Genomic DNA, 12,817 nt, shown 5'->3' with positions numbered 1-12,817 from the left:
TGTCCATGGGGGACATGACTCGGTAGGAACTGTTCTTCTGGGGCAGGGGACCAGCCAGTGTTTTTGTCAAGGATTAGACAGTAAATATTTTAGGCTTTGTGGGCTGTCACAACAACTTGACTCTGCTGTTCCGGTGTGAGAGCCGCCATATTCAATAGGTAAACAAAAGGGTGTGGCTGCGTTCCAATAAAACTTTATTTCAGAAATAGGCAGTGAGCCAGACGTGGCCGCTGGTCCATCAATTGCTGACCCCTGTCCTAGATGATAACCACGAGAAATGAAAACCAGGTGACTGCCCAGTGAGGTGATTACGTTCCCTGAATGTCCCGGGAAGTCCTAGACTGAATCACAGTGTTAAACGGGGATGACCGAACACAGAGAAAACCACTGTCTTGAGGGATGAGGTGTCTGCAGGGGGTCTGGAGACTCTTGGTGATGGCAGCGATGCTCCGGCAGTACGTTCAAGTCCTCCCTTCCTGTACCTGGCCCCTCTTTGGAGAACCTCAGCCTGGGCCTGTCGTCTGGGGGTGATTCCGTGGTGCCCCTTCGCTGTCTCCTGGCTGCTGTCCTTGCTATTCTTAGCTGATTGCTTATAGAAGGCACTGGTTCCCTCCCAGCCTTTTACAGCCTCAAAACCCACACAAGAAGACGAGCCACACTTTCCATTTTCGCAGGCCCGCCTGCTTTCCCCTGCCCCTGCCCTCTGGCTCTCACAGCATTTTCCCAGCCTGAGAATAAACTGAAAGATGCCTGAGGATTTTTTATTTTTTAAGGCTCCAGGTCAGGTTATTGAATTCAATCACAGACCTGGGCTACGTACACTGAGCTAAGAACCACCAGCAGAACCAGAGGTAGGACAGGACTGGCAGGCATTGAAAGCAGTCGCTGAGACAATCCAAGGCTTGACGTGTCCTGTTTTGATAGTAAAAAGCTTTAAAGGACATAAAATGATCTCTAAGTGTCAAGATGATGTGGGAAAGCTAATAAGCATGATGGTAACACTTGGTAAGTGTGCTGTGTAAGCGGTTAGTAATCAAAAGTAATGCTTCTATTTATTTATCCAAGGAGCTCAAGAGGAAGGGCCCAGCACCTAGAGCTTCAGTTAATCCCATGGATATGAAACTCTGGAGCAGCACCCAACCTGTATCTTCAGATGGGCAAAGGCAGAAAACCTTTTTTTTTTTTTTTTTTTCAGTCATGATACTTAATGGTGACCACCTACCTTCTTTGGGGCTTTATTTCTTTGTTCCTTTCCCATTTGCATTGTTTTCTAAAACTTCCACGGGTGGGCATTCAGTTTCCCACAGGGCTGACTCATCCAGCCCTCTGCTGTCAGGTTTAAAACAAATATAATTAGAAAACCTACAGCTAGGCAACGTGAAAGTTGTAAACTAAAATCCTCAAAGTCAGGGGAAGCCGAGTGAGTCATCTACATCTCTGCGTGCAAAACCACTCATATTTAGCTGTTCAACTAGTCCTTGAGAACAATGCCCCCAGACAATCAGGGAGAGGGCCCTCCTAGCTCGGGGGCATGTGGCACTAGGTGCTACCTGAAGGAACTGTCCTTTTTGGTTTGTTCGGTTTGTTCTGTTTCCACTGGGAGAACTGTGGATCATGAGCTGATGTGTCTACTTCGAACTAGAGGTGTAAGGTTCCAGTGTGACGGCCAGGCACTTCCTGCAACAAAATTGAGCAATTTGGGGAGGACTGCCCTGCTGCAGAGCAAATGGCTTCTTTTCCTTCAGAATTGTTTTGAAATGTGTGGCTTCCTGTATTGGACTGTGCTTATTTCCCCAGCAAAGAACAAGACTTGGTGTAAAGTTTACTTAATCGGAGCTGCATGAATAGAGACCATTTTTTGCTTTTCAGTTTTTCAATTCCAAGTTGCATTTTCTCTGCTCATACCTCGAGTTGGGCAGGCTACATTATTTTCCAAATGGATCAAATCATCATGGAGAGACATATGTATCACTTGTAGATGTGGCTTAAAAAGCAGCATTGTTAACTGTCTCAGTCCAAACCACCTCTCCTGGTATTTTAAAAATTGGTTTCTCACTCTGCCACCCATTTCTTGAGAACTGAATGTACATAAGCCTCTGAAATTTCTAATTATTTTACTACTGTATCTGTCTAGAAATTACTTTGTAAGGGACAGGGTTATTTGTAAATCGGAGCCTTGGACCATCTTTGCTATTCCTTGTATTTTACCAGGAATGGATGTGTATAGCTAGTTACATGTGTATATTTTAAAGCAGTGGATACACTGTCATGGAAATATATACCAAAATGGGAGGAGCAGCAGCTAAGCAATATCTTTAAAAAGTTTGCACAGAGGAGGGCGGGATGAACTAGGAGATTCGGTTTGACATAAATACACTACCGTGTGTAAAATACACAGCTAGTGGGAAGCTGCTGTAGAGCACAGCGAGCTCAGCTCGGTGCTCTGTGATGACCTAGAAGGGTGGGATTGGGAGGGGGGAGGTCCAAGAGGGAGGGGATATATGTATACATAGAGCTGATTCACTTCACTGTACAGCAGAAACTAACACAACATTGTAAAGCAATTATACTCCAATTAAAAAAAGAAAGTTTGCATCACTAAATGTGTACTTGGTTTGGGAGGGGGTAGGAAGAGTCCAGTTTAGCCCTGATAGGGGTACTTAATTTGTTGACTAGCCAGATCTGTTAACTTGGTAATCTCATGCATTGTCAGTTACAGATATTAATATCAGGTATTTTTCTTTTCTCTACCAGCAACATCCATTTTTCACCCTACACGAATCCAAAGCGACAGATGTGGCATCTTTTGTAAAATCGATTCTTGGAGACTAAAAACAACGGACTCCATCAGTTGACCCTCCTGTGGACTGGTGGGTTTAACGGGGTGAAGCAAGTTCACTAAAGCGCCAACAGAAACTCATCTTTGAGATAATTTAACCCTGCCTCTCAGAAGGTTTTTTCCTCCCCATTTCTTTTTTTTTTTCCCCTCCAAAGGGGGCCTTGGAATCTATAGTATAGAATGAACTGTCTAGATGGAAGAAATATGATAAAGGCTTAGGACTTAAAAAAGGTGATTAAATATTTAATGATGTATCATATGAGTCCTTAGGCTTTTCAGACTTCTCTTGTTCTTTACAAAATGAATGCATTGGCCCTGGTAAAAAGGTGCTACAGTGGTGATGAAATTGTAAGTAGATCTGTGGTTTGTCCCACTTATTATTTTAATATTTATGTTTAAGCGCTTGGTTGAAAAGATTCCATTTTATGCAAGGAGGGAGAGATAAAAGACAAGATTGGGTTGGCAGTATTTATAGGCTTTTTCATTTTTTAAGTTCAGTCGTGTCTGTGGTCCAGAAGAAGTTATTTAATGTGCATCTTTAGGAGTATTATAAAAGTACCCACCAGGAGCTCTTGTGAAGTACCTGTCCCAGCTGTTGTGGCTGCCGCCGTGTTCCTCAATTTCTGCTCCATCCTGGGGAAGAACCACATTTTCTGGTGAAGTGGCAAGGTATCCTGGTCATACTCTTCTCCCAACTTTGGAAAACATAAAATCACTTTTATCACAGCTCAAAGAGTCACAGATTTGGTTCTCTTGACATTTGTGTTACACTATTAATGGAATGTGACTTGTGATGTGATTTTCTGTCATCTGTCTATCCTTCTACACGTGCGCGCGCATGTGTATGTTTGTATTTGATGTCACAAATTCTGCCAAATGGCTCTTATAAATAACGTCTAATATCTGTAAATACCATCTAAGGAGGACGTTTGTCAGTCCTAAGGGGAAATACGTCATACCACACAGAGAATCAGTGCCTTCCTCTGCTTTTCCCCCTCCTACGATGTATAAGCCCCAAGGATTGCCTTTGTTGTTACTGTACTCTTGCTTTTTTTTTTTTGGTTTTGTTTTCTGTTCAGTGAAGAAGCCTTACTATAAATGCAAGGGCTGCAGTAGAAGAAAATTAAAGGCAGTGAGTCGTTCTCTGATAAGGTGAGAAGATAATGGGAAGGGCTGAATGAATTCCTGGAAGTAGAGGCCACATTTCCACAGGCCGAGTTCAAGGCACGTCCTTCTTCAGCAGTGGATCGCTCCACGGTGGGAGGCCAGCTCCATGGTGGATTCCTAACAGGCGGACGAGGCAACAAAAGCTCTTTCTCATGGCCAGATACTCCCACGGGTTCTCTGATCTGGGGCTTGAGGTTCCTCAAAGGTCAAAGAGTGAAGTGGTCCACAGGGAAAATACGACTGAGAACCACCAGGAAAACACTGTGTTAATACAAAGCCACTCTTGCAGCACAAGGGCAGAGAACTTTTATTAAAAGAAAAAAGAACACACTCTGTTGTTCCTTTCTTTGCCTCAAGTTCACAAATATGGAGAGAAGACTGCTCCCTTGACTACTCCGCTTTTTCCCCTTTTAGATTGTGAGGGGCAATCATATCTTTTTCTCTCTTTGCATGTTTCCCTTGTTCTTGGCATCCAGCTCATGCCCAGAGAGGGTATGGCTCGTCCATACACTTCTTCATTTTCAGTTCCAAGACATACCTGTTTGATAAACATCAAGTTCATCTGCTTTGATGCTACCCCAGTCTTCATCTTTCTCCAGCCAGAAAAAAGGGTATTATCCCAGTTATTATTGCCATTCACTTTCCTACCCTTCTTTCTAAATCTGGAAGTTTCTCTCTTTGAGACCCAGAGAAAAAAATCAAAACTGTATTCATTCATCTTCTGAGAAAAGAAAGTAGCAGAAAAATATCTGAGGCCATTTCATGACAGTTTTTGGTGAAATATGTAAAGCAAGACATCTATCTGGTCTGGGTCAGATTACTCTTACCTCTCGTTCAGTGTGATTTCTACTTTGAAATTTTCTTAACTAACTGTGTGTCTCATGTGTACCCATCTCCAGTCTGTGAGCCCGGGGCCTGGAATCACAAAACAAGTATACCCGGGGAGAGGAGTTAGTCAACGGTTCTCAACCCTGGTGCACACTGGCATCACTGGGAGCTTGTGAATGCTGTTAATGCCAAGGCCCCAGAGAGTCTCACTTAACTGGTCAGGGTAGGACCTGGGAGCAGGCAGTTTTCACAGGCCACTACTGTGATTCTGATGTGCAGCAGGGTTGACAGCATGGTCTACTACCCCCTAAGGAGAGAGACGGAATACTGATTGAAATTTGGGATACCTTTTCCCCATAGAAACGATGTTCTACATGGTGATAAGGTATCTTACATACTAAAGCAGAATGGCCTGATAGCCTTACAAGTCTAAAGTTTAGGATTTTTTTTAGAACTGTGTTATAAGTTCTAAACAACTAATTTTAAAATAAATATAGAGATGCATAAACTATATTTAAGTTGATGTAAGTTGGGAGTCTCCTGTACATACGTGTGTGTGTGTGTGTGTGTGTGTGTGTGTGTGTGTGTGTGTGTGTGTGTGTGTGTGTGTGTGTGTGTGTGTGTGTGTGGAGAGAGAGAGAGAGAGAAGAAATCCCTGTCCAGGGATGATACTCAAAATATTTCATGTGCTACCAGCATGGACCATCTGAGTATTAGCCTTGCCTATAATTATCAGTGTATCAGAAAGTCAATATATCTCTATAAAAGAGATCATGCTCTTTTTTCCACAAATGTATTTGATTTGGTGTGATATAATTACCCACATTATATATTGTCTTTATGTTGATAAAAATATCCATTTCTCTATATGTTGTTGGCTTCAGAGGTATGCCAGAAAAGTAATGTGAATGACTTTTAGGACAATTGCCGTTTACGTGTGTGTATCAGTAAGGATTGCCCTTCAGAGGAAACACTTTCAGGATTCTTTATGTGAATAATGCTACTAAATATCTTGGCCACTTCTCTTTCAGAAAAGGCTTCAGAATCCACTTCCTCCCCCATACGTGTTACATGTAGAATCATCATTTTATAATTATTCCTTAGTTGTTTGTTTTTACAAAAATCCTTACCAGGTATTTTCCTCTTTGTTTTACCCACCTTGTGTATTAGACTTAGCACCAAGCTGTGCTTGGCAACTTCTAGAAGTCAAATTTGCCCTCAGAGCTGGAGTTTCATCATTGACAACTTTTAAATGTCTTTTTAGAAGACCATGCATTGGCTCTGAAGATAATTTCAAATGTAGATTTCTCAAAAAAGCACGTGCTCGTTTTTAAGCAAAGTCAACCTCCCCGGAGTAAGTGTAGAGCCGCCCCAGTGGTGACTAAAGGAGAAGGAAATCACACAGATGTGTGTGCTTCATGATAAAATATCAGAGAGCCCCCAGTTTCCCAGCTGGCAACTTCTATCAGCCCCGATGTGGAAGAACCGTCCGTTCTTCTAGTGTCTGTGTTTGGTCACACTGATGTAATCAGAATAAATTGGTTACATACGCCGCTTCTCTCGTGCTTACACAGTCTGAGATGGAAAATGAGTACGTGTGTGTACAGCTCAGAACTGTCTGTCTTTTACCGTGCTTGTATATCCCCCAAGCCCAACCCAAAAATGTATGTGCCAGAGATTCCCAAACATCCTCTGTTCAGGGTGCCATTGATTGTCTTAGTAACTTTTTCCACGGTGCCCTAGGCCAAAAGAAATACTTAATAGTTCCATTTATTAAGTCGTTAGGTCCACAAAACTTTTTTTGTCTTCATGTTAAAACAGTTTATTAAACTAGCAAGGAGAAGTCGGTAATTGAAATGACAATAAACAGTACCATTTACAGGAGCATCAAAAACCTCAAAATGCTTAGGGACAGATTTAGCAAAATAGACACAACACCTGAACAGTGAAAACTATACAATGTTTCAGAGAGAAATGAAGCAGACCTGAATAAATGGAACGAAATATTATGTTCCTGCGTTGGAAGGTATTGTTTTCATATCAGTTCTTTCCAAATTGATTTATAGAATCAATGCACTCTCAATAAAAATTCCAGCAGGTTTTAAAAATATATAAATTGACAAGTTGATTCTAAAATTTATATAGAAGCACAAAAGATCTTAATAGCTCAAACAGTTGTGAAGTAAAAGAGCAAAGTTGGAGGACTTACACAGTTGTCCCTGGCACCCTTGGGGGACTGGTTCCAGGACACCCCATGGGTACCAAAATCCATGGATGCTCAAGTCCGTTTTATAAAATGGTATAATATTTGCGTATAACCTGTGCACATCCTCCCATACGAGGTCTACACAACTTAATTGTAGTAGTTTGCAGGATGTCCCACAGATGCCGCTGTGGTTCCCTTGAAAAGTTATGATATCTTGTGTCCCTAGGAGTTTTCTGTGGAGTCTCAGGGTGTCTCAGCACACAGTTTGGGAACCACAGGTGTATGTTTTTTTTTGCTCTGTCTACAGTTCGTGACCCTGAAAACGCAACTCTTGGTTACTCAGTCCTCTGTGCGACTTCACTGTTGTGTCTCATTACTGTTGCCGCTTGCCTCTCACTGATTAGGTTTTTAATTGAGGCCCTACCCTTCTTTGCTGTTCCTCAGCCCTGTGACCCTGATGTCATGGTCTAGAAAGTGAAACATTCCTTTGCCCCAGCATTGGAGGAGGTTAGCCTTGAGGCTAAAGAGGCACTGTTTTCTGCTAATGCAGTTGATTTAGTGTCTTTGAAACAGAATCACAAAGGAGGCAGAGAGGGGCGAATGTTTTTGCAGTTTAACTCTAAAAATGCTTTTGTTGACCAAGAGGCTTCACCAGCTCTGCCCAGGGAAACTGCTCTGTTTCTCTCAAAGGTGTCGAACAAAACACTTTATCTTTGGCCTGAAAGTGCAGTGGATACCTACTTCTTGATTTCCCAACCCCAATGCTTTTTTAGCTATGTAACGCCCTCTGACCTCGAAGGAGGATTCTTATTTTCATAAAATTCATTGGAGCTGGTGGTCAGATCTCGTAAAATGAATTAAACCTCTACTGTGCTGGGGATTTTGCCTTCTTAATGTCTATCTGTGATTTAAAGGGAGATTTCCTAGCTTAAAGGAATCTTCCATTTTTATTAGCAAGTAGAAGGTGCAGTTTTCAATCCAACCCCTGATGATTTACATATTCAGATGGGAAAATGCCAGAGTAAAATCTAGGAAGAGGAAGTTACCAAACCTGATAGAACAGACAAAAGGTATTTTACTGTAGAAGGTCCATGTTCCTCGTGTGTGTGTGTGTGTGTGTGTGTGTGTGTGTGTGTGTGTGTGTGTGTGTGTGTAGCACTGTTTAATGTGCTAAGGATACTCTTTAGTTTTCTTTGGCTTTAAGTGGGGTACTCTGGATTGCTTTGAGACTGTTGAAAGCTAGGACCTTTTCCCTAGGAAAATGTACACTGTACATAGTTTTGCAAACATTTTTCGTTGTGGGAGAGGGGAGTAGAGTACAATCCCATATGATCAATAACTTCTGGCTCTGTAGAATGTGGACTGTGACACCCCAGACCAGGGGTTGGCAAACTTTTTCTGTATAAAGGGCCAGATGGTAAATATTTCTGGATTTGTGTGCCATGCAGTCTCTGTTGCAACGATTCAAGTCTGCTGTCAGAGAGTGAAAGCATCCATAAACAATATGTAAATGGATGAGCACAGTGCTGTGTTCCAATAAAACTTTATTTACAAAATCAGGCAATGGGCCAGGCCATGGTTTTCCATAACCTGTTCTAGACCATCAAATACAAAACTGCAACTGATTAATTCTACGTATAGAGTTCTTCCATTTAGTATTTAGCTCAACTGCTGTTGAGGCAGATTAGGAAGGTGGACATAGGAAAATGAATTCTGAAAAGATGGGGACTGTTCAATCCCATGAAAATTGCCTCTTAATTTCCTCAGGTAAGTATTCTGCTCTGGAAGCCAATGGGACAATTTTCTTCAGATTAAGTTGAGTATCCACCTTTTGCATTTCTATGCAATAACTCACTTCGTAACATGGAAATAAAGGCACACTTCTCCCAGACGTTCACTGCATTCTTGTCTCTTAGCTTTGCATTTTGTTTCTCTTTGTGGTGTGATTCATGTGCAAGGAGAATCATGAACCCAGACACAAATCATCCGGTTTTCCTTCTTCCTGAATTGCATCAGGATTTGAGAAGCTGGGAGGCCACTTTAACCTCAGAAGTAGAAGGTAGATAGAATTCTTAAAATCTTCCAATTCATCCACCTCATCTGTTTGGCTGTCTTTGAAGAGAGTGATAAAGAATAGTTTGGGGTCAAAATACTTGTTCTCAGGTAGACTTAGCGCTATAGGAGACGCAGACCTACCCCTTGAGTGCTGTCCCTGGGCTTGGAGAGAGGAGACCGCTTTACCTTCCTCCTTTTTCAAGGGGTCTATGCTGGATGCCTCCTTTCTGATGTGACTGTCTTGGGTTGCCAGCCTTGCTTGAATCTCTGGGCTCCACAGCCCTCGGTGAAAGCTCTGTTTTCTCCATGGGACTGTAACAACTGTATAATTTGCTTTGCTTCTGTCAGTAATTATCCTCTTTGCTGTACAGAATGCTATACAAATAACAGTCTGCCAGTTACTTAAGCTGTCTCTATTTTCTTCTTCCAGGACAACACATCTTCCTTAAAGCTACAGTCTCTTTACTATTCAGGAACTTTTTTTTTTTTCCTGCTACACCATCGGGCAAACATAAAGTACAGTTAAAATGATACCCGGAAACTCCTCATGGGAGCATATTTAAGTATTTGCTCTGGCAATTTACCTAAAAGAATGTTTTCTCTTCACCTAGGGAAATAAAACCTGAATTCCTGAGCCTTCAAAGTGAAACTATCCTTCTGGGGGAAGCATATTGCCACCAAATACATCACTCACCACCTGTTCCTGGTTTCTGCAAAGAAGATGTGTCATTTTTCTGAGGTTTAGAGAGTCTGTGTTTACAGCTCTACAAATATCATTCTACCATTGCAGGTTTTCTAATGGAGCCATTTGGAATCAAGACTTCAGCTGGGGTTTATTCTTTTCAGTTCCTGACCCAAACTCCTATTGCAAGCGACATTTCTCTAAAAGCCTTTTTTGTATCTGAGGGAAGAGAACTGAGGGAAGAGAACTGGGCCTCAGAAAAAACATAAAGCAAGGTCAAGGACTTTGTGATAGGGATTCTTTTCTTTAAAAAGAAGCCGATAGCACCTCATAACACAAACATGTGTTAACAGAATTTAAAAATATCCAGCCTTGTTCCCTTGGACTGTCAGTATCTTGACATCACTTTTATTTGTCATTTGAACTAGGATATCAAGCCCTTCATTCTTGGGAGTTTACAGTTAGATTTTGGGAGATTTGCATTGTATTTCTTTCTTACAGTTGTCAGTATGGACATATGTCTCTGTGGACACTTAATCCTGACACACGTGAGTTTTGCCCAGGTTACACTTTTGCATTGCTGGGTTTCAAGGTCTCTTTCGAGGAATGAGGCTAATGCTCTTATGACTTGGAGACTGAGTTCAGGGAAAGCACGGGGCAGTTTAGGCACTTACTTGTGTCTTAATATAGGAAAAAACAAAACAAAACAGAATTTCCTAAGTAAACCCCAGGGTTTGTGGCTTCGGCCAGGCCATCAGGGTCTTTTGTTTTTCTTGAGTGCATTTGCTTGCTATTCCTCTGCCGGTTACAGATGAACTGGGCTGACTTAACACTTCTGTGGAAAGGAAGTGATCCAACCATTTTCATATATCAAAAGTCAGAATCAGCAGTTTTGCATTGGTCTTGCCTACGTGGACTCTATTGTTCTCAGATCGTGAAATGGTGAGGGACAGCTAAGAGAACTTGTAGCAAAGCTCTCATTCACAATATTAAGACCTTATAATAAAACTTCCATTTGGCCTTTAAAGAAGAGCAGCTGGGTTGGCTACGTCTTCCTCCAAAGTCACATTCTACTGTGGCCAGGAATGAACAATTAGCATCATTTGGTCACTACCAGTGTTTGTGTTGGAGCCTGCAAGCTATTTCAATAGAGCAAGTCAAGCCACTGCCCTAGGGGATTGTCATCGGACTTTGTAGTTTCAGGCTGAACAGTGATGTGAAATTGTGCTTGGGGCCTCGAAGAAAAGATAAATGCAAAGGGCTGGCACCCCATGGAAGAGCAAGCTGATAAGAGAAGCAGACAGATATATCCCTTAATTTATTTTCAGTAATACTATAAAGATGATCTCCTATGGGAAAATCTATCAAAAAGCCAAGCCTTTATTATTATTTTTTTTCTTCAAAATACTGAACTATAAGAGGATTCAGAAAGTGGCATAGATTTGGATATCAGAGAATTTTCTCTTGTTTCCCTAGTGTTACTGATTCTACAGAGACCATTTAAACTGATGGCGCCCAGAAAAGAAGGTACATGATTAGAGGGGTGATAAAGCATTTTGAGAGTATGCAACCCATCTATCAGCTGACTTCTGGGTAAAGAAAAATGAACACAAAACCGAGCCTCCTAACGTTTAGTTCCGGGGGCAAACATTTTTAAGAAAGGTGGACACCAAAGGTTATCTGATGAGCATACTTTTTTCACAATGCAGAGAACTGTGAATGTTCATAGAAATACACTACAGGTCTTCACCAGAAGAGCTAGAATTTATAATTAAAAAAAAAAAAAGCTAGTTTGAATTTTCAGAAGCAGTGTCGAAGAAGTGGTTGTTCTATTTTCTTTTCTTCTGATCTCAAGTGGCCTACTGTATGTTCAATTCTCGGGGAGGTAAGAGTTAAGGGCACAGAAGTTGTTTCCAGACTATATTCACTGGTGCTTCTGGGGGGGGGAGGGGTCTCGTCGAAGGGGGAGGGAAGAGAGTGTGATAAAGGTCAACCTTGCCTATCTGAAACCCCTGTCAAACTCCAATCAGAATATTTGGCTATCAATATTGTTCCCTTTAACTGGAAGTCTCTGTGGCTATTAAAGCCTTGGGAACTTAGGATGGAATGACCCATCGAGGACCACAAATAGCCCAAGAACCTGGGAGCTGTGTCTTCAACAATATCTGTGCGTCCCTGATGTTTGCTGTCTGGAGTATGCTAACAGGACTTGGAAGCAGAAGGGCAAGAGAGGGTCATGTATGTTCATTTTCAAGCATGAATCATTTGAAAGAAAGCGTAGACATTGACCTGTGACGGCCGTGCCTACAGATCCTTAAGTTGGTTACTACTGTAAAGTGGCTGAGGGTAACCTGATCTCAGTGACAAGGAAGTGTTGTCACTGGGATGTTGATGGGCAGTGGAATTTCTAAATTTCTATATTTGCAGAGGCGGGAACTGTCATTTTTGTTCATTGACACACAGGAAAAAATGAAGCTCTTTGGACAGTGTTAGCACGGAGAAGGGTGCGTTCTGAGGCTCAAGCTGAAGGTCACCACTGCTGGGTTTTACAAAGGCTGCAGGTGGAGAACAGGAGTGGGTCCCAGGGTGGCCCGTGGGAGCTGGAAACTGAGACAGTGTATCTGTCGTGGATGGAACGCAAGGGAACATTCAGACATCAAACGGATCGTATCAGGTGCCTTCTGCACACTCATCAAAAATCTGCGGTGAATTTTGACAGTGGTACCTTTGCCATCAAACCAAATTTAACAGCTGGGGTTCCAAAGCAGCCATTTCAGACCAACTATTTGTGTCAAAAAGTTACATGTGGCAACAATTTGTCGCGTTCGCAGCCAATCTGTGTGCGAAAGCCACCCGAGGAGGCTCGATTAAGAAAATTCAGACAATTTATCCGTCACCTTATCCATGTGTTTGTTTTATTCTCTAGTCTCAAATTTATTTTCTGAGTGGAGTGATTTTTCTCTATGAACTGGAATGATGAAGTGATGTTTTAATAAAATAGGTATTTTTAGAGGAAAAATGTTTCCCTTCTGTAATTAAC

The 12,817-nt window shown here is 41.9% G+C and overlaps 1 protein-coding gene across 3 annotated transcripts in view; it reads left to right on the top strand.

Annotated features, from left to right (window-relative positions):
* MAP2K6 (mitogen-activated protein kinase kinase 6) overlaps positions 1 to 11,688 on the top strand; it is a 132,285-nt gene extending 120,597 nt beyond the window's left edge. Inside the window, exons 12-13 of one of the 3 annotated variants that reach the window (XM_060134547.1) lie at positions 2,755 to 2,870; positions 9,707 to 11,688. In XM_060134547.1, coding sequence (XP_059990530.1) covers positions 2,755 to 2,832 — 78 coding nt within the window. In that variant the 3' untranslated portion in view covers positions 2,833 to 2,870; positions 9,707 to 11,688. Of the gene's footprint in view, positions 1 to 2,754; positions 3,102 to 3,918; positions 4,352 to 9,706 lie in introns of those variants that run through there. The other 2 variants (XM_060134546.1, XM_060134545.1) reach the window with 2 other exon arrangements.
* Positions 11,689 to 12,817: the final 1,129 nt, after the last annotated feature.

The sequence above is a fragment of the Lagenorhynchus albirostris genome, chromosome 20, assembly GCF_949774975.1.
Source record: "Lagenorhynchus albirostris chromosome 20, mLagAlb1.1, whole genome shotgun sequence".
NCBI lineage: Eukaryota > Metazoa > Chordata > Mammalia > Artiodactyla > Delphinidae > Lagenorhynchus > Lagenorhynchus albirostris.
Note: the sequence above shows the minus strand (reverse complement) of the source record. Positions and strands in the feature narration are given on the sequence as shown.